Source organism: Paroedura picta, chromosome 5 (assembly GCF_049243985.1).
Source record: "Paroedura picta isolate Pp20150507F chromosome 5, Ppicta_v3.0, whole genome shotgun sequence".
NCBI lineage: Eukaryota > Metazoa > Chordata > Lepidosauria > Squamata > Gekkonidae > Paroedura > Paroedura picta.
The window spans coordinates 123,485,850-123,506,786 of record NC_135373.1 but is presented as its reverse complement, the minus strand read 5'-3'; the positions used below and the strand labels follow the sequence as shown (position 1 = coordinate 123,506,786).

At 44.6% G+C, this 20,937-nt stretch overlaps 1 protein-coding gene across 3 annotated transcripts; it reads left to right on the top strand.

Annotated features, from left to right (window-relative positions):
- Positions 1–169: 169 nt before the first annotated feature.
- LOC143838634 (transcription intermediary factor 1-alpha-like) lies at positions 170–20,531 on the top strand. Of its 3 annotated transcripts, none has more exons than XM_077340331.1 (19): positions 170–462; positions 2,521–2,642; positions 3,390–3,540; positions 5,027–5,159; positions 5,383–5,499; positions 6,502–6,616; positions 6,727–6,873; positions 8,175–8,292; positions 8,995–9,269; positions 9,654–9,815; positions 10,518–10,691; positions 12,682–12,817; positions 14,987–15,056; positions 15,319–15,487; positions 15,859–16,151; positions 16,856–16,991; positions 17,826–17,900; positions 18,472–18,621; positions 19,465–20,531. In XM_077340331.1, exons 1-19 carry the CDS (start codon positions 225–227, stop codon positions 19,672–19,674), a joined length of 2,991 nt encoding a protein of 996 aa, XP_077196446.1. In that variant the 5' UTR covers positions 170–224; the 3' UTR covers positions 19,675–20,531. The 3 variants fall into 3 exon arrangements, with proteins under 3 accessions (XP_077196446.1, XP_077196445.1, XP_077196444.1); XM_077340330.1 differs by having other exon boundaries at positions 171–462; positions 2,524–2,642; positions 9,651–9,815; positions 19,465–20,529; XM_077340329.1 differs by having other exon boundaries at positions 171–462; positions 9,651–9,815; positions 19,465–20,529.
- Positions 20,532–20,937: the final 406 nt, after the last annotated feature.

Here is a 20,937-nt window from a genome sequence, read left to right as displayed (position 1 = left end):
CGTCACGCCAGAGCGGTCCCAGCTGAGCTGCCGCTCCGTCACAATGACCAATCCCGTCACAGAAGAGGGCGTCCTGACTGAGGCGGGTAGGCGGCCCATTGGCTGCGCGCCTGCCACTCTGGCGGGGAGGGCGCGAACGGGGCGGGGCTTGGGCGGCCGTTGGTCGCCTGGCGGTTGAGGCAGGCTTACTGGGCGCGCGTCGGTTGGTGCCTCAGGGCTGCCGCATGGAGGAGGCCGCCGCCGGAGCGGGGCCCTTCCCGGACAGCGAGGCCGAGAGCCGGCCGGTTCCGCCGGAGGAGAGTGGCGGGAAGGCGGCGCTCGACCTGCTGGGCAGCTGCGGCGGGTGCGGGCAGCGGCTCCAGAGCCGGCGGCCGAAGCTCTTGCCGTGCCTCCACTCGCTGTGCCAGCGCTGCCTGCCCGCCCCGCGCCGCTACGTCCCGCTCGCCTCGCCCTGCGAGCCCGGTGAGTTGGCGCCGGGGAGCGCGGAGACTCTGCCGGGGCTCTGACAGGACTGCCCTGTGAGAACAGCACTATCAGGGCTGTGACTGGCCCCAAGTCGCACAGCTGGCTGCAAGTGGAAGAGCGGAGAATCAAACTCAGTTTAGAATCAGTTTAGAGTTGGAAGGGGCCATGCAGGCCATCTAGTCCAACCCCCTGCTCAACGCAGGATTAGCCCTAAGCATCCTAAAGCATCCAAGAAAAGTGTGTATCCAACCTTTGCTTGAAGACTTCCAGTGAGGGGGAGCTCACTACCTCCTTAGGCAGCCTATTCCACTGCTGAACTAGAATCACAGAATCCTAGAGTGGGAAGGCCATAAAGGCCATCTAGTCCAACCCCCTGCTCAATGCAGGATCAGCCCTAAGCATCCAAGAAAAGTGTGTATCCAACCTTTGCTTGAAGACTGCCAGTGAGTTTTGTTAGTTTGCCTGATTAGAAGCCGCTGCTGTTAGCCGTTACACCACACTGGCTCTACGAGGGAATCAATCATTGTAGGCTAGAAATCAGTAGTAATTCTGGGCTGCACCTGGAGGTTGGACTGCTAGGTCCCCCCTGGCCACCAGGGGGCGGCGGGTAGAGTTGCCAGATATACATTAGGAAACTCCTGGAGATTTAGGGATGGAATCAGTGGGGTACAATGCCATGGAGCCCACCCTCCAAAGCATCCATTTTCTCCAGGGGGCTGTTCTCTGTTGGCGGGAGATGAATTGTCATTCCAAGGGATCCTCGGGTCCCACCTGGAGATTGGCATCCCTAATTGCAGACTTCCCTGGGAAAGAGCCTCATGCCATTGGCATGAGCAAGAGAGCACAGGGATGGCTGGATGGTTAGGTATTCTGCCCAGCCTGAGCTCCGAGTAGTAGAAATGGACCAGTCTAGGGAGACACCTTTGAATGGAAAAGAGCAAGAGTCCAGCAGCACCTTAAAGGCTAAAGATTTGTGGCAGGGGAGGCGCTTTTGTTAGTCACTGCTCACTGTCACAATGTGGCTGAGACGCTCGACCGGAAGGGACCCAAGGTTTCCATAAGGTGATATGATACACAGCATTGGTGGATGCAGGGGATTCATTGACTGAGACGGGGACAGGTCACCTCTGTAGGGGGTTTTATAAGGGGGGGTAAAAGGTGCGAATAAGAGCCTCTTGTGGTGCAGAGTGGTAATGCAGCAGACATGCAGTCTGAAAGCTCTGCCCATGAGGCTGGGAGTTTAATCCCAGTAGCCAGCTCAAGGTTGACTCAGCCTTCCATCTTTCTGAGGTTGGTAAAATGAGGACCCAGCTTGCTGGGGGGTAAATGGTAATGACTGGGGAAGGCACTGGCAAACCACCCCGTATTGAGTCTGCCATGAAAACGCTAGAGGGCGACACCCCAAGGGTCAAACATGACCCGGTGCTTGCACCTTTACCTTTAAAAGGTGCGAATAGTTGGGAGACATCTGGTCTGCTCTTACAGTTGTAAATTCCCAGCATCCAAGGACCAGTGGGGTGATAAGAGAAGGTTCTCACAGCGGGGGGAGGGAGATCTTCCCTGAACCATAAAGCTTGGCCAAAAGGCCTGGGAAGGTTGAGGGGGGTGGAGCTCAGCAAGTTGCTAACTCAACTCTCCTGGCTCAAGCAGGAGGAGGATATGACACTTCTTCACAGGCAGCCAGAATGAGAATCTATCTGTCCTCATCACAAGGTTGACAGATTTCCATTGTAGACCACTAAATGTGGTACCTTCCACGGGGCCATGTTAGTCTGCCTGTTTTCCCAGTTGTGAGTGAATACCTGTTCTCAAAGAAGCACATTTGTCCTGTGAATTTCTGTTGTAGCTTTCAGTGCTCAGTTGGAAGTAGGAGTCATAGCTATTTCTCATTTGAATGAAATGTTAATACTCAGAGTTTTCTTCTATTACCATGCAGGCAGCAACTCATATGTATTGTTCACTGTTAGCCGTAAAAGCCTCTTCAGAAATATAACTTCAAAAATATTACTGGAATAACTAAGTTTGTTACAAACAAACCTGTTGTTTTTCTCCTAGCAGTTGGTGTTGTACGTTGCCCAGTTTGTGGCCAGGAGTGCACAGAAAAGCATATTATAGATAACATTTTTGTGAAGGATACTACTGAGGTTCCTGGTAGCACAGTGGAAAAGTCAAATCAGGTGAGTGTGTATGGGGTACTCACATTTTAAAAGAAATCCATATCTTGCTAAAATAATGTGGAAAGGCAATCTATAGGCATTTGACTCTCTGGATCACAATGGTTATTCTTTAGATTGCATTTTTAAAAGGCTACCCAAGTTTAAAGTTGTTTGATTTCTGTTTTGGTTTAACTGTTTCATAGTGACATGGAATTGTTATTTCACCGAGAAGTTTCAACAAAATTATACGTGGATGAAAAATCTGATGGTTAAATTGGAATGCAAGATGCTGCATCTGGTACCTTTTGCTACCTGCAGTAATGCCATTACAATACAAAGATAATTTTCCTTTAATATAAAGTTTGAGTCCAATGGCATCTTTAAGACCAACAAAAGTTTAATTCTGGATAAAGCAAATTACTAAGATTACATTTATTTATTTAAAATACCATCTCTCCAGGGAACTAGCCTGAGGCATGTTTAAAAATAAAATGATTTTTTAAAAAGGCTACCATCTACTAAAACAGACCAGTTATCAATGAAATTCCAGTTTTTAAACCCTAGCCAGAGCATAAACACATAAGCCATTGACCATCTTAAAGCAGATTCAGGCTATTTAAAAAACATTGTAAAATGGTGTTAAAAGCCTGGGGCAACAGAAACATTTGAGCCTGATGCCTGAAAGAAAGTAATGTGGGAGCCAGGCAAGCCTCAAAGGGGAGGGTATTCCATAAGTGGGTTAACACCTTTCTTCTCATATTTTGCCAGGTTTGTACAAGCTGTGAAGACAATACAGGAACCAGTGGGTTTTGTGTGGAATGTGTGGAATGGTTATGCAAGACTTGCATAAAGGCTCATCAGAGAGTGAAATTCACAAAGGGCCATACAATCAGACAAAAAGAACACATCTCTTCATCAGGTAAATATTTTCATTTACAGCTCGAATGTACTTGGATTCTTTGAGGTACTTTGGGTTCTTTGTGGGGGGTGAATAAACAAGGACAAGGGTGACCTAGTAGATGAGGATGATTGCCTAAATTTCCAGAAAACATTTGATAGTTGTCATCAAAGGTTCCTAAGTAAACTCAGCAGTTATGGAATAAGAGGGGAAGTCCTCTTGTGGATTAAAAACAGGTTAATTGACAGGAAACAGAATGTGAGTCTAAATGGGTAGTTTTTACAGTGCAGGGTAATAAGTAGTGGGGTACTACAGGACTTGGTACTAGGTCCCGACGTATAATAGCATGTTCTAGTAAGCAATGAACTAGCTAAGTTTGCAGAGGACCCTAGGTTGTTCAACATGGTGAGAACCAGGGAAGACTGAGGCACTGTAGAGCAGTGGTCCCCAACCCCTGGTCCGGGGACTGGTACCTGTCCGTAGATCAGTCGGTACTGGGCCGCGGCTCCTCCTCGTCCTCCTCCTTGGCTGCTGCCTCAGGGGCTGCCCTGCTTCTCTGCCACTGGCTCACCTTTGGTGCTCTCCAGCGGCCTCCATGGCTAGGGCTCCCCCTCGGTGTGGCACTGCGCAGCTGCTGCTGGCAGCGCCCCCCAGCAGGCAGCAGGAAGTCAGGAGCGCCAGTGGAAAAGCTAGCGGAGCAGGGGCTCAGACAGGGGTGACGTCCCTCGGCGAAAGACTATCCCCCTGGACCTCAGTAAAATTGTCAACCGGTGATAAAAAGGTTGGGAACCACTGCTCTTGAGGGATCTGTTGAGGTTTGGCAAGTAGATGTCAACATGGCAAATGCGGTTCAGTGTGGGCAAGTAATGCATACTGAAGGCAAAAATCCTAACAATAAAAAAATACTTCAATAGGGTCTGAACTAGCAGTAACTGACCACAAGTTGAATACCAGATCAGGCTTAAGGCTCTGGTAGTCACCTTCAAGGCCATATGCGGTCTGGGCCCTGAGTTCTGCTTCTCTATCGATGCCCCCAGAGAGTACTATGTTCTGCTAACACCAACGTTGGTGATCACTGACCCCAGGGAACCTCGTCTGGCCTTGGCCAGGGCTTTCTTTGTCCTGGCCCCCACTTGGTGGAATGAGATCCCAGAAAAGATCAGGGCCTTTTCAGAACTAAAACAATTGCACAGGGCCTGCAAAAAAGGGCAACTAAAATGATTAAGGGAATGGAACACCTCTATGAAGAAAGATTAAAGAGGAGAAAGATTCAGTGGAAAATTCTGATGTGGTGGTAGGCCATTGTTAGCTGGAATATTAGTACAGCAGCAGCTTCTGTGGGCATAATCTTGATTAATGACTGAGAGATCCTGAAGGGTGGTCTTGGGTGGAGGACTGGTTTTTGGTTGAGCCTGCCTTTGTTTATCTGCACTACAAAAGCATAAATACAGTATTTCTCAACTTCTACAAAAAGCCAATAAATATGTTTTTTAATATTGCTTTCCAGAGGCTGTTAACATAATTAGTCAGCGACCTGTGTTCTGCCCTTATCACAAAAAGGAGCAGCTGAAGCTCTATTGTGAGACTTGTGACAAACTGACATGTCGGGACTGCCAGTTGCTAGAACACAAAGACCACAGGTACAAAACAAACCTGCATCTATTTACACAATAAATAAATTACCCGTATTGCCCTGAATGTTCTTTATTTTTGTCAAATAGATTTCCCAAACAGAGGTAAGCCTCTACACTAGCACTGCTGAGTTTTCTGATTAAACGTGATAGAAGTAACTACAAAACATTTCTTCAGCTATAACTTGCTTTTTTTCGACTTCATGGTGTGTATTATTTTATCTTTCTGCAGGTACCAGTTTATAGAAGAAGCCTTTCAGAATCAAAAGGGGGTGATTGATAGGCTTGTTACACAACTGATGGAAAAAAGTAAATACATAGAATGTACAAGCGAGCAGATTGATAATAGGTATTTATCTTGTTTTATAGTAGTAAATAGTACCTGATGAATTATGGGCAATTGACTGGATTTAGTAAATGTACTTTCATTCTAGCCTGCCTTTCCACCCAAGTAGTACCCCCCAGGGTGGCAAACATTAAAATATGTGCAAAGAATCTGCCAGTCTGGAACTGATAATGGTTAAACCCTTAGGGAGGGGGTTGTGGCTCAGCGGTAGAATATCTGCTTGGCATGCAGAGGGCTCCAGGTGCCATCTTCAGAATCTCCAGTTGAAAGATCAGGCTGCAGGGGATGTGAACAATTTCTGCCTGAGATCCTGGAGAGCCACTGGTAGTCTAACCACTGGTTCTCAACTGCTCTGTCTCAGTCACTCCAACAGTCGAGGCAGCCATTGCCATGGCTCCTCCGCCGCAGGCCGCTGCCTCCCACCCTTTAAAAAGTGCTAATCTAGGGCAAAACCTAGAATTTCTGCATCCTAAAATAGCTTACAGCCTAAAAATAGAAGAGATTAAAGGAATGGGAAATGTAGCAAGGATGCAAAAATAATAGACTCACATTTAGAATGCTTTTTTAGAATGTCACTGGATGAGAGGGAAACAATATGATCTGGTGTGTTTTTTTCTAAAAATATAGTAAAAATATGTTTTGAAACATTTCTCATATATGAATTGTAAAGGGATCTGTGGAACAAGATTGCTTTCTGATGGCAAGGGAAATTAATTTGCTGATATTTTGCTTCTAGCTATAGGTTTTCTGTTTTATGGCTTGCATATTCAGACAGATTTTGTTTTCTAAGATTAATGCTTTTTCAAAGAGCCAGGCGATGATCAAAATGTGGCAAGCGAATTCCTCTTGAAATTGCTGGAATTTTAGTTGTTATTAAGTCTAATTCTACAGGTACCAGTACAATTCAGTTGGAACAAAAATGTTCTTGAATCATCTTCACAGTTCTAGTATTTTTCTTTTGAATGCTGTATTAATTAGTGTTTTTACTTTGTTTGCTTTTTACAGGATACTTGAAGTGAATCAGAATCAAAAGCGGGTAAAACAGGATGTTAAAGCTGCTATTTTCACATTGATGGTAGAAGTCCATAAAAAGGGGAAAGCTCTCTTGCATCAGCTAGAGGTAAATTCTTCTATATTGGGGGGCAATAATACAACCTCGCTCTGACATGTTGTAGATGAGTTTCCTAATAAACAGTGAAGAGTTCTGAAATATGCTTTCCTGCCTTGCAGTGTCTTGCTAAGGAACAACGGATGAAGCTCCTGCAGCAACAAGAAGAGGTGGCTGGGCTTTCTAGGCAGCTGGACTACGTCACAAACTTTGCAAAGCGGGCTCTTTCCAGCAGCAGCAGCACCGCTTTGCTGCACAGCAGACGGCTGGTAAAAGCAGAGCACAATTGTCCTTTTTTCCAGGCAGGCCATAGGCCTGGCAGGCTGATCACATTTTGAGTATAGAATCATGGATTCCTTAATGTGGATTCCTCAATGTGCCCCTTTATGAAATCCCCAGATTATGAGCATTTTGCCTTGATACTACAACTACTACTACTATGACAATATATTGGAAGAGCAACCACTGATGAAGATAAAACAGAAAGCGGGTCACTTAACCTAGGATCCCGTTTTGGTTGACTCTTTATGTTTGACCATTTAGACTTTATGTTATAACCTTTTCACTTATAAACATAGAGAAGACTACTGTATCATTGTGCCTCGTGATTTCCTTTTTTCTTATCACATTTTGAGACCTTAGTCAGTACCACAGAACACCAATGCAATTAGCAAGATGCAGAAAGCCAGTGCCAGGCAAAAGCCAGACTCCGAAGCTGTTGATAGTTTGACCATTAGAAGTAGATTAAAAGTTACTAAGAGTGTTGTTGAGCATTGTGAACGTGACAGTCATGTTTGAAAATGCGAGTATAAGCATGCTTGCTCCTGAGTTGAGCTGTGGTCTCTTGAAAGAGGGTGTCAGTTTGCTGCCTTATAATGTGAGGGGCGTAATCATGTCAGCACCTCATTCACAATATAACATTTGGGAGCTTTCTGTACTAGTAGGAACATATGTTACATTGGCCATTATATAGCCTGTTACAGATTATAGATGACCAAGTCCACCAGCATGCTGATTCTGGCTATGTTGAATTGCCTGATCATCCGTCAAGTGTGTCCATGCAGACACCTCCCTCCCCTGATCAGCAGTGCTGCCTTCAGAACGTTGCTGTTCATGGGTGAGGGGGGTACATTCAAATTACTAGGCAGTTGTTCAGAGGCAGGTGGTGGGGCCAACACAGTAATACCTGCTCTCCCCCCCCACACACACACAGGGGGAACACATGGGGGAGGGCTGCTGTCTGTATCAGGCTTGTGTGCGTGTGGCTAGTTTGTTTAGATACTATCTTATTGTGCCCGAATACATCTGAAAATGTAGCTGATGAGTCTGTTGCCTCTTGGCATTAAAAAAAACCTAAATATTCTGCCTATCATGGGGATTCCGGGAATAGGAAAATGATATGCTAAGAAAAGAAATTCAGTAAGAAACTAATTTTTTCACATAGTAATTTTTTAAAATTAAGATATGTGATTTTTTTTTTTTGTGAGGGGGGCGGTTTCCAACTATTTACTGGCCTGTGGAAGAGCATTGATATTTCAGCAGTAATATAGCATTCTTTGCTTTGTTCCAGATGACCTATCGATTGCAAGGCCTCCTTAGAGCAAGGTGTGCTGCCCTATCAATGCCTAACACCACCATTCAGTTTCGCTGTGATCTCAGCTTCTGGGTCCAGAGTCTTTTCAACTTGGGTATGACAAACTTCCTTTTTCCAGCTTTGTTACTGGTGAAACCACTGATGTTAACAAATGCGTCTGTCATTGAAACAGCCTGTTCTTAATTTCCTTTAAGAGTCCTGGGAATGCTTAGAAAACTCTTAATAAGCGATAGCTTCTTGCTTCTAATATCCTCCTTAGAAGAATGGTGCCTGCTTTTGGTTTTTGTGTTATGCTCCTTACCAGTAGTCCTGATCTGTCTGAAGCAGGTCCAGTGGTCAGGGCAATGTAATTTCTGTGTTGGGAATTGTGTGCTCATGGGTACACAGAATGCACACATTGCTGTATACCTGTGTGTTCCCGTTGGCTGCAGTTTCTCAGAACTTCCATATGGTTTCAGCCATACCGAGTACATGCCCCTTCCTATGCGGAAGTGGTTGCATTTTGGAAATCTGAAAGCAACTAGCTGAACAAGAGGAGGTTTTTTGGATACTGAGCAATTTTTACAAATACCTGTTGAGCCCCCAACTATTAGTGATGCTGATCTCAACAACTGTAGAGAAGCATATTTCGACAAATCCAGCTTCACGGCAACAAATAAGTTTTTAGACTTGACAATTGGTTAAGGACATGGATGCCAGTTTGTTGAAGAGCATTGCCTAATGGCAAAAAAGAGAATGGTATAAATAGTGTAAACCTTAACTTGTAAAGTAATGAGTAAAAATTATTTTTATCCAGGTTCTCTGATAATTGAAGATCATGAAACCCCACCACATGTGCCTAAAAGCCCTGTGATGGAACCACACACACAGCCACAAAGTGGCTTCAAACCTTCAAATCAGCTGTCCAAGTTCCCAACACAGATCAGTTTAGCTCAACTGAGACTTCAGCACATGCAGCAGCAGGCCCCGGCTCAGAGGCAACAGCAGGCTCAGCGGAGGTCAGGTCCTGTGGGTCTCCCAAGCCCTATAATTGTAGGGGCCATGCAACAGACTCCTCCACCAGCACCTCAGGTAAATTAGGATAAGAGCACAGAGGAGAGGGCACCTCTATTTGGTTCACAGGGAACGCTGAAGCTGGCCAAGTGGCCTGTTGAGGCATTATCTGAATGATGAGTGGTACACTTTAAGCTGAGTTGTATGGAGGCCGTATTATATAACCACCGGTGTTCAACATCCTTTTTAGAATTTGTGGGTACTGTTAAGGGTATCTTCCCTTACCACTACGTATCTTTGCCTTACTGGCTAAGCAGATTATGAGGCTATTATTGGGCTGCATTGCACCACATGGAGGGCAAATCTCACAGTTCAGTAAATCATTATACCTCATGAGGTATAATGACAAATCTTGGGAAGTATTTAACTCTTACTGATGAGATTGCTTTATCTTTCCAGCAGCCTCCTCCCGGTTTGTTGAACTTTCAGGATCACAGCCCCAAACTGAATGGTTCAGTCCCTCTTAGCCAGCCAGTGAGAATTTTGCAAAACCAGAATGTGCCACATCCAGCTGCCAGGCCCAAATCACAACAGGTGTTTTTGGCACAGCAAGGTATTAAACAGGTAAACCGTTCATATCATTTGTAGTTCTTGTACAAACTTCGACTCTTAATGATTGAAAAGAAGTTGGTGGTGGAAAGTGCTGTCACATCACAGAGACCCTGTAATGCTTTCGAGGAAGTGACATTTAGAGGTGGCTAGCCATTGGCCTGCCTCTGAAGGAGGGATTATGAGAAAGCATGATTAAATTAAGGAATACCATTTAAAACCTTTTTCAACAAAAACTCCTTTTTCCACGGTTAGTCCCATCTGTCAGTCAGTTTGAATACAAGGACATCTGTACAATCATATGCGGTGCCCTTTTTAAATGAGCTTTTTAAAATAACGCACTCTTTATGCGGCTTTAACAGCCCATAAGCCATACACCAAGAAAACAATGAAGAATTAAGAGTAACAACAAAGAAGAATTGAGCCACATCAACTGTACAGGCTTTACAAAAGCCTCTCAGAAACAGTTTTAATTTATACTTGTCAGAAGTGGCTGAGTATTTCATTAACCATTCCACAAGGAATTTATCCCTGGCTTGAAACAATAAAAGAAAACTCACAATAAACAGTAAAGCAAGAATGCCAACCAAATTCTGAAAAAATGCCCCCAAAATTCCCCTTCAACTGTGCTATAAGTAATGTATCCCACGCACAAGCTGGACACAGACCTCTAGCAAGAAAATGTTTGTACTTAACATGTTTGCTGTCTTTTTGTAGTGGCAAATCCACAGTGGACAAGTTTCCACTGCTCCCTCAAATGCCAGCAGTACTTCGTCAACTACCTCCAGTCCTGCTAGTGCTGTTGGATATGATGAAAAGTCATTTGCTTCGCCCACTACAGATCTGACTTCAGCAACAGGAGATTCCTGTATAACACCTTCTCTTCCTGATGTAAGATGGATATTTTGTCTTGTTTGAAGATGCGTTACTTTTGATGAATGCGTATTGCAGTGGTAGATTGGGAACCAGACAGCTTATCTGGTTTTTGCTTGTTTTTTTAAAGACCAGTCCAGAACATGTATCATGTTGTTGTTGTTGTTTTTGTTGATGTTGTTGTTTGATTTATTTCCCGCCACTCCCTTACAGCTGATGGCAGGCTTACAGTGTCCTAAAATCCCCATTAAAACCCCATTAAAAGACATAAAACATTACCAGCATGGCAGAAAATTAATAAAACCCGACCCCCCCCCCACACACACACACACACACTACTAGCGGGTGGAGAAGGAGGTCCCAATGATGTTCATTTTCCTGGCTTGTCTTGTATCAGTAGTTACTTCTGGGGAGGTTTAAAGGGATCGTGTTAGAATTGTGACAACCAGTTGATGGTTATTTTCTCCTTTTTGATAACACAAATTTCTTTGAGTTGTGTAGCACATTCTGACCTTAAACTTTTGTATGTTCCAGAAGAGCATTCTCTAAAGAGAGCCAGTTTGGTGTAGTGGTTACGAGTGCGGACTTCTAATCTGGCATGCCAGGTTCGATTCTGCGCTCCCCCACATGCAGCCAGCTGGGTGACCTTGGGGTTGCCACGGCACTGATAAAACTGTTCTGACTGAGCATCAGGGCTCTCTCAGTCTCACCCACCCCACAGGGTGTCTGTAGTGGGGAGAGGAATGGGAAGGCAACTATAAGCCGCTTTGAGCCTCCCTCGGGTAGGGAAAAGCGGCATATAAGAACGAACTCTTCTTCTTCTCCTTTCCTTGTCCCACAAAATTTATTCTTGCTACGTGTTATGCAAGGTTGTGTGTCTGTACAGTGAAGGAAGTAACAGTAATGATGGCATTATTTATTTACTGTATTTGCTGGCGTATAAGACTACTTTTCCCCCCTGAAAAACATGCCTCCAAGAGGGGGGGTGACCCTATACGCCAGGTGCACTTCAGTTGGGATAGACATAGCTGCCCATAGTGGCCTCCCGATGCCCGCCCACCTCATTCTACATGCCATCCAGTATCACGCGGTATCCAGCGCGGCCATGGCGGGTCATCAGTGTGGCTGCGGCGAGCATCACCAGCGAGACAAGGGTGCCAGCCTTTTCGGCGTGACCAGCCCGTTCTGCTTGCCGAGAAGCAGCGGCGCTCTGGCCCGCCCCTTGTCTACGCAGAGCTCTCACTTGTGCACTAGTGCCGGTCACAGGGAGATGCAGGGGCGGGCCATGTATATAACAAACTCTATATTTTGAGTGGAAATGTTGGGGGGTCGTCTTATACGCCCAGTCGTCTTATACGCCGGCAAATACGGTATTTATTATTACATTTCTTTACTGCCAAGATACACTCCTGCCAATAAATACAATACAAAAATCAATTATCCCAATTTAAAATAACAAGATGGCAGGCATCACAATCCCTAACTAGACCCATATTTCTCAACTTCTCAATTCCTGGAAGTGTCAGTCTGTTCTAGAGTTGGGCGATGGTAGGCCCCAGGGGATCCAGATGTCACAAGGGTGGGGGAGGACCCAATCTTATTAGTGTGGTGATCAGCCTGGTCTCAACCAAAAGCCTGGTGGCTCTGTCTTGCAGGCCCTGTGGAACCAAGAGAGCTCCGACAGGGCCCTCAGCTCTTCCGGGAGCTCATTCCACCAGGGGGGGCCAGGACTGAAACACGGCAATTGGATATGTAATTGTTTAGCTGGCACTATGCATTTTAAATACATAAGGTATGCATGACTCATGAATAAAATAGGATATATCAAGTGGCATGCTAATTAGTCAATACTGTGAAGTTACATTGCATTCAGTAGCACGCTTTTGTGGTCCTAGAGCAAATTAATGTATTAACATTCTATGTCAGATGTTAAGTGAGGGCATGAATCTGTTAACCAAATGGGGTTAGCTGCCTGTTCTACCTTAAATGCTTTCATTCTTTTTTAAAGATTGATTGTTCAGGATCTATTTCCCTGGATAGCATTGCCAGGAGAGGTGGCGTTTTGGAGCAGAGCCAATCCAAACCACCTTCGTGCAAAACCGTCCAGTCCCCAAATTCGTCATTACCATCTCCAGGCCATCCAGGTAGGGCTCCCTGTGAAGTTTCAGGGAGAGATTGCCAGGCCTAGGGCCTACAAAAAGCTGCTTCTGTGGCCAAACTGAGGGTGCAGGGGTGTAACCTTGGCAGATTGTAAGTGGGTGGACAGAAGGTGCTTGGCTCTTGTAGCCATTTCCTGCATTCTTCAGAGGGTTGGACTAGATGACCCTGGAGGCCCATCCCAACACTATGATTCTATGAATCATCTGCCCTGGATGAGTTCAGCACTTCATTAGTCTACTGGCCGTCATTGAGTGACCTGTTGTGCGCTCCTTCTTTCCCCCTGTTCTAGTGAAGACCCTTTGGAGGTTAAATCTCCAAACATGTAACAAGTGGGTGCCAGAAAACACATCGGCTGGAACAGCTGACTTAGGTGTACAGTTTTATTTCCAGTCCCCTAATTTGTGATGTGAATGTGGCCATGTAAAGGGACAGTTCTTGCCTCAATCCAGATATGCCCGTATGTCTTCTGTAGGACAGGGGGACTGGCACGCACAGAATCTGTTATTTCCTTTGTGTGGAGAGCCATCTTGGTACAGTGGTTAAGAGCAGTAGTCTCTAATCTGGAGGCAGATTTGATTCCCCATTCCTTCACATGCAACCAGCTTGGGGGACCTTGGGCTAGTCACAGCCCTGTTAGAGCTGTTCTGCTATGTTTTGGCACCCAGAAAATTGAGTTCGAGTGGGAGGTAGGGTTGATAGTTGGTGAAAAGGTTTTTGGAGCATCAGAGCAAAGAAAGTTAAATCTGCTGCTCTGTGGCGTAGTTCACCTCATGGCCATCCATACAACACCTAGGAAGGGAAAGTGAATCCTACTGTGGTCAGCTGTTTGTCTCGGATTGCATTCTCCTGGGCTACTCATATGCTTCGATTTGCCCATTTCTAAAATAATTTCCCTTTAAGAACTAAGCCAGCATTCAAAGACTTTCAGAGCCAAACCACACATTATTGGCAGGTGAGGGTCAACCTGTGGCCGCTGACACCATTTTAGAGGATTTAAGGTTTAAATGCCACAAGGCCTCTATTCAGTTTAGGCACATGGTGCAGTTGCACCATACGCTCTTATCCCCTCTTTGTGCCTTTTAAAGTGCTGAAGCAGCTCCCCATTGTGGGAACAAGATTTCCTGGTGCTGCCACACTGCTGTGCCCAACCCAGATTTGTGCCTCCTGGCAGCTATAATACAGCTAAAGGCTCCTCTAAATGGCCACAGGTCCTGTGCCTGCCTATAATATGTTCTTTGGCTCTCAGTCAAATGAAGAAATAGAAAGCCAAGCTTAGGGAGCTTAGATGTTGAGGAGCCACAGCTGTTCTGTTGGCACCAGTGGCTGCTGTACCCCTGCTTTGTCTTGTACACCTGCAGAAGGATATTGGTCTGGTGCGGCTCTTAGTGACGCCATGGCTTGCCCCTCCAGCAAGCCCTGGCTTTTACAGCAGTAACTACAAAGGGAGGGGCATAGCTTTCAGTTTAACTCTTGCCACGTGACTCCATTTCCCAGTCTGCCACTGTTAAAACGTCAAAAGCAGTTTTTAGTCGTACTTTTCTTAAAGTTAAGAAACCCTGAAACATTGTTCAGGCTTTGAGAAACCCCAGAAGTGAGGTTATCATGCAAAATATGGTTGGGAAGCAGAGCTGTGTACATGCCCACCTAGGGCCCCTCCCCCTCCCACCTTTTCCAGGCCCATCAATAGCCATATTGGGGGGGGAGGGGTCCAACATGACTATATATGGCCATATGACCCAATAAATGTTTAACGAATTCTAAAAATAGATTAAAAATTAGAAAACCCTTCTAGGATCCTCAAAAACTCCAGAAAGAAAGCCTCCTTTAGATCAAAGTCAGATGCTTTAAAACAGTGGTCCCCAACCTGCGGGCCGCGGCCCGGCGCCGGGCCGCGGCTCCCTCTCCCCGCCCCCCCCCCCCCCCCCGCAGTAAAAAACTTCCCAGGCCGCAAACTTGCGACCCGGGAAGCTACCGTGGGTGCGGCCGTGCGCGGCTCGCGGGCGCGGCCCAAAGCGTGGGCGTGGCCCACGCGGGCCCTGCGGGCGCAGCCCGATGCCCTGCCGGTCCCCAGCCTAAAAAAGGTTGGGGACCACTGCTTTAAAACATAACAGAAAGCATATGGCAAGTTTCATTTCCGATTTCTTTTTCCTTAGAGATGGCTATTTCTGCTACCCACCTTCCAGCTTGTTCGCCCAGCGCCTCCACTGTCAGAAGCCAAAGCAGGTAAGCCCACAGTGTGGGAAAGGAAGCCTCCATGTAGCATATTATGTATGTATTTATTATCCACTGAATGAGTATTCCATTGGGACTGTAGAGCTCTGACTCTGATTTTAATTGGTGGAAATACCTGTGCCTTCTGAGTATGCCGTAAAGCCATCTGCAATTAGAAGGGGGAACTCGGCACTCCTTTTGATCGTCTGACAAAATTTATTGATAGGTTTATCCTCTCCCTTTACCTGTTCTTTCCCCTTTTTCCCCACTCCAGCTCTGGCTCCTCTAGCAGACCATCAGGTGCTGATTCAACCCATAAAGTCCCAGTAGTCATGTTGGGGCCCATCAGAATAAAGCAAGAGTCCCGTATGCCAAGGGAGAGCTTTGGTTTCCCAGTTGTCATTGTGAAGCAAGACACAGATGAAGAATCTCGGAATCAAAATGTAGGAGGGTAATTTTAATTTATTGGGAAACTAGCTAAATCACTAGCATTTTGCCTCAATGCTAGAAGTCTGGCAGGAATTCTTCATATTTATTGACTTCTAAACTATCATACCTCTGTTATTTGTTAATTCAGTTTGTGCATTTAAGAGAAACAACTCTTGTTCTACACTTCAGATCCAAACGTTTGAGTTTGAAAGAGAGATTGTAAGCACTTTCTAAAGTTGTATGTCAAACCAAATAAAGAAGTTGATTCCATTGTGCATATTGTAACTCCTCTTGTGAAGAAGACGTTCTGATTTTTTTTAATGCATGTGTATAGAAAAAAGTAGTGTTTTTCTCAAACTACTCCGTTTTGTCCTCTTCCCCACAGACCAGTTGTTCTCGAAACTTGACTACCTCACTCTTGTGGAATAGCAATCGAAATCACTGTTCTGAAGAAACAGTCTTGGGAACTGTGACTCCAGACAGTACAGGCGGCCAGCCGTCCAGTGGCAGGGGAACGCGGATCAGGACCACTCACGGTGGAGTCAATAGAAAAGAAGATGACCCCAACGAGGACTGGTGTGCAGTGTGTCAGAATGGAGGAGAGCTGTTGTGTTGCGACAGATGTCCTAAAGTGTTCCACCTTTCTTGCCATATCCCTTCACTCAGGAATTTTCCAAGGTACAAAGCACATAAAACTATAGTGATGGCTCAGACGGCTCATTCTTTGGGTGTCTTCTTTTAAAACCCTTTGTAAATGAAAATATTTAGTTTAAAAGACATAAGCACCAGACAGTATAGGTGAGTGTTTCCTGTCCTGTACGTTGTCGACCCTCTGAGAGAGAGTTGCGAGCCAGCTGTTCCCGGCCCTTTCCATTGCTTTCTTTTATATCTTGGAAACCAAGATCCAATTGTAGAAAAAGCATCCTACATATTATGTCATACATAAGTTGGTGGTGTGTTTTTTTTCACTGCAAATACATATTGATTAAGTAAAATGTTTCATGATGGTCATTAGTGAGGGAATAATGGCTGTGCCTGTCACAATGCCACTTGCTTAGGGTTCATAATAGGAGCAGCTGCACCCTTTGTTAGAGGTTCGTTGGTTTCTCAAAAAGTGTCCAGTTAGCTACTGTGGAAAACGCAATGCTGAACAAGATGGGTGCCAAGGTCATAGTTTGCCTGGGGGAGGTCCAAACCCCTCGGGTCAGCCCTGGATGGGCCTCCATACCAAGTGAATTTGGACTTGTGGAGGGTGGGAACTGCTGGATATAGGTTAGGTGACCAGCTATCCCGTGGCAGGGGGGGGGACATATAGGGAGTGGGTGGGTAGAAACATAGATAGGAGCTTTCAGGATATATCATTCTTATGTCCTTTCATGCAGTGGAGAATGGATTTGCACATTCTGCCGTGATTTGTACAGCCCACAAATAGAATATGAATATGATGGCCTAAGTCTTACATCTGAAGGAAAGAGAAAACTGGATGGCAATATGGAACTGTCTCCTTCAGATCAAAGGGTGAGAACGCCATTGCTTTGTGCTCATTTGTGATTGGGGGGTGGGGGTGAAGTCAGGACCAACAACAAAAATGGGCAGTAATTGTCTCGATGCTAGGGATGGCCACGGACAGAAAAATTCCAATTCACTTTGGAGGTCGGGATGTTCCCGAACCAAACCCCCAAATCAAAGTGACCCAGAAGCCCTGTAATGGCTAAGTTCAGGCTGGTATATTTCATGTTGTTCCTCTCCCTCCCCCCTTACTTTTAGAAGTGAAACAGCACTGAGATGGCTACTTGTCTGCTGTGAGACTGAAAGGACTGGCAGCCCTTTAAATCTTGTTTTGCTTCCCTATGTTTGGAAGGAGGGAAAGTGACAGTTTAAATGGCCCCAAACCAACCAGACTAAAGGTCTGGAAAATATTTGGGGAAGGCTCCTGGGTTAAGAAGGGCATGAACTGGACAAATGTGCAACACATTTAAGGTCATGGACCAGTTAGTTCATTGTTGTGGTTTCTGTGCAGTGTCTTTGCAGGCCTGGCACGGAGAAGAGCTAGCAAGCCCATATAAGAATTAAATATTATTACTACTGGCAATTATTGAAGTTGTGACAGTCTCTAATCAGCCATTTTAACCCTTTGCTTCTCAGCTTTTGTGAAGATCTATGGGGACAATTTAGTTCCACTGCATACATTTTCTTCATAGTTTTAGGAAATGCACTCCTTTTCTGATTTAGGAAGGGGAAGCAGCACGCAATGTCAGCATTTCAGTAGGGGCAGTGCTTATCACAGAGGGTGCAAAGCAGTTTTAGCTCTTTTGATTGGTGTTTGAGTAACTGATCTCTTCTGTTATACAGAAATGTGAAAGATTGCTGCTGTACCTGTACTGCCATGAGATGAGCCTTGCTTTTCAAGAGCCTGTCCCCACTACGGTATGATTGTCACTTTATTATTTGCCATTAGACTTGTAATATCCATTGGTACCTCTCATTAGTCAAAGTAGTTTATCAGAGCCACAAATGATTCCAAGAAGCTTACGGTAAAGAGGTAAGGACTATAAACTATACCACATTACATAGTTCATACTATCTGTTGACGTAAGTAGGTTCCTACTATGTAACGTCATTTAATGTATCATCTTAATACTTATGCTTCACCATAGTTTCCGATCTCTAGTTGGTTCCAGCTTTCTCTGAGTGAACTCCTGCTGCATTTTATATCCTATCTAGTTGATTGAATTCAGTGTAATTTGCCTTGAGTCCTAGCTAGAAGGGCAGGCAAAATAAGTTCTGAATTGTGCTAGAGTATTCGTTTTCCTACAGACATGTTCTTATTAAAACTACAGCAGCAATTCAAACAATGAGTTGACAAAGAGCGTCTAGCCTTTTTTAGCTTGGACCAATAGAATTACAAAAGGCCAGGGCATCTATTCTGAAAGTGTCAACTCTTGGGTTGTTTATATCTGGAGTTACTGATGACAGTATTTTTTCTATTTTTCTTTAGGTGCCTGACTACTACAAAATAATTAAGAAGCCAATGGACTTGTCAACCATCAAGTATAGATTACAAGTTCATCACCCATTGTACAGCAAAGCAGATGATGTTGTAGCTGACATCCGACTGATCTTCCAAAACTGTGCTGAATATAATGAGGTTAGAAATTTTTCCCCATAATGTGTGCCCAACATTGTGTCAGGGATCTTGCCAAAGACTGTTGGTTAGTAGCCGGGGAATATCTCATTCTAGTAAATATCTAGAAATGCTTAAGGAAGAATAAGAGAGAATTGAATTGATAGGACTGTGAGGGAATTTAAAAAGAGGCCTTGATGGTTTCAAAACCATTTACAGTGTTTAGCCTAACAAAAGCTATGCAGAACATTTGAACTTGACCAAAATATTATGTGACCACATCATCTGAGCATGGAATTGGGGTCACTGGGGTGTGCAGGTAATAGTGGATGCCCTGCATCCTGCTGTGGGTTGGACTAGATGATCCTGGAGGTGCCTTCATGATTCTATGAAGAAACCTAAATTGACTTCCCTCCGTGGCTTCAGTCCTACCACACGGAGAGGCAAGTGCTCAGAGCCATTGAGCAAGTATAACTGCTGGGAGGTTTTCTGTTTGAACAAATTCTTTTAAGGTGTCTTAGCCAAAAACTGGCTGCCTGTACTGCTGGGAGGTTCCAAGGAGCTGGCTAAAGTAGACAGTCTTGTACGGTCAAGTAGCAGTTATAATACAAATAAATGCATACCATGATCCCCTAGTTAATAGTAATGTGGATGATATTAGTGTTGCCCTCACCCTTTATGTGTTCCAAAGTAAAATGTGTGATGTTCTGAAAGCTGGAGTAATACAGTAAAGTATACTGTTAAAATTAGCATGTTGGTCAGTTTGTCAGTGGTTTTTGACTGTTACATTGAATGATTTGTTTATAATATCCTAAAAGTGCAAATGCCAAAACCTGACACATTGGTTGTGTTGAATTTCCCCAACAGCCTGATTCAGAAGTGGCAAATGCTGGCATGAAACTGGAAGCCTACTTTGAAGAACTTCTGAAGAATATTTATCCCAGCAGAGTATTTCCCACCCAGCTCTGTTGCCATGCAAATATCAATAGTCCAGGTTTAACGGACGATTCAGATGACGACTATGAATGGCCTCGGAAAAAGCGCCACAAAGGAGAAGAGCGGCACTTTTTGAAATGAACTGTGGCTACATTTGCCGCTAAGATTTTTTTTAACTTCATATTTATCAGCCTCCATTTTTGGAGGACCCTTTTACATCTGTGGACCTTAACTGCGATCCATACTTTCCTGCTAAGTGCAGATCTACTAAAAACAGAAGCACAATGTCTATAAAAGTTGTCCTCATTGGAAGCTTGCTCTACCACCTCTCTAGAATGACTGTTATTCAAAACTTTTAAGATTTAATAAACATCGGAAACAGCATTTTCTGTTTCAAGAAAATGCGCGAACCCACCAGATACAAACATACCAAAGGTGTGTCACTGGCCATAACTTAAGTAGTCCATACCTGCGCGTAACCATTCTCCACTGGGGATGGGAAATGGGGAAGAAACTAAGATACTGTTCTAAGATGCTGATAAAGTACATTGGAATGGTAGCTGCCATAGATAATTGTACATTAAAGTGTTAAGGGGCAGAGAAAATGAATTAATGAATTAATATACTTTGAGATTTAAACAGATCTTATTGTTAATAGCTAAAAAGAAATCTTATAGCAGTGATTAGTTTCTGACTGCCCAAGGCTTTGAAACCTTATTTGAGAGTTGTAGTGTCTTCTGGTCTCCCCGTTGTGCCTGTTTGGTGCTAGAGATGGGAAAGTCTATCTCTTCTCTTGGGGTAATATCTCAGCACTCACTAGATGCAGGATTTCCCACCTTCCTCCTTTAATGTAGCAGTGTCTGAAGTTTCTTGATAGTGGATGAGTATATAATATATATACAGCACACGTAAGAAAGCTGAAGCTGAGTTTAATAATCATATACTTTACCACAATAACAGTCATCACAGGAGAGAGGCAGAGAAGAAGATGACAGTTCAGCCAGATACACGGAGGGGAGGGACTGGTTCCAGAGCAGAGATTTCAGACCCCCTCCCTCCTGGAATCTTAGAGGCTCCAATTAGGCTCCAGAGATTCCCCTAAGCTAGAAGGATGCCCTGTTATATTTCTTGAAATAGCAGGTTAAACTTTTTGTATTAAGCTGCTTTGAGATCTCTCCTTAGGAATATACTGGTTACGTTCTGCATTGCTATCCTTGGTGACGCTACAGTTTGAGCCTCAGTATGGTACAAAAAGGTGCCTGAACACAGTTGCTAGGACTTCAGTTGCTTTTCCACTCTTCTTTGTTTTGTATACGAATTGTACCACCTTTCCTGCAACCCAGAGAAATAGAGCGGAAGGCCAAAATAAGCATTCCGAGTGTTCATCTCCTCTTGAAGTCTTGT

What these genes read in the sequence shown, in the direction of transcription:
- LOC143838634 (XM_077340329.1), top strand. Translation starts at nt 225, where the DNA reads ATGGAGGAGGCCGCCGCCGGAGCGGGGCCCTTCCCGGACAGCGAGGCC. An exon ending in AGAACACATCTCTTCATCAG is followed by an intron (nt 3,541 to 5,026) that starts GTAAATATTTTC and finishes ATTGCTTTCCAG; the next exon opens with AGGCTGTTAACATAATTAGT. An exon ending in CACAGCAAGGTATTAAACAG is followed by an intron (nt 9,816 to 10,517) that starts GTAAACCGTTCA and finishes GTCTTTTTGTAG; the next exon opens with TGGCAAATCCACAGTGGACA.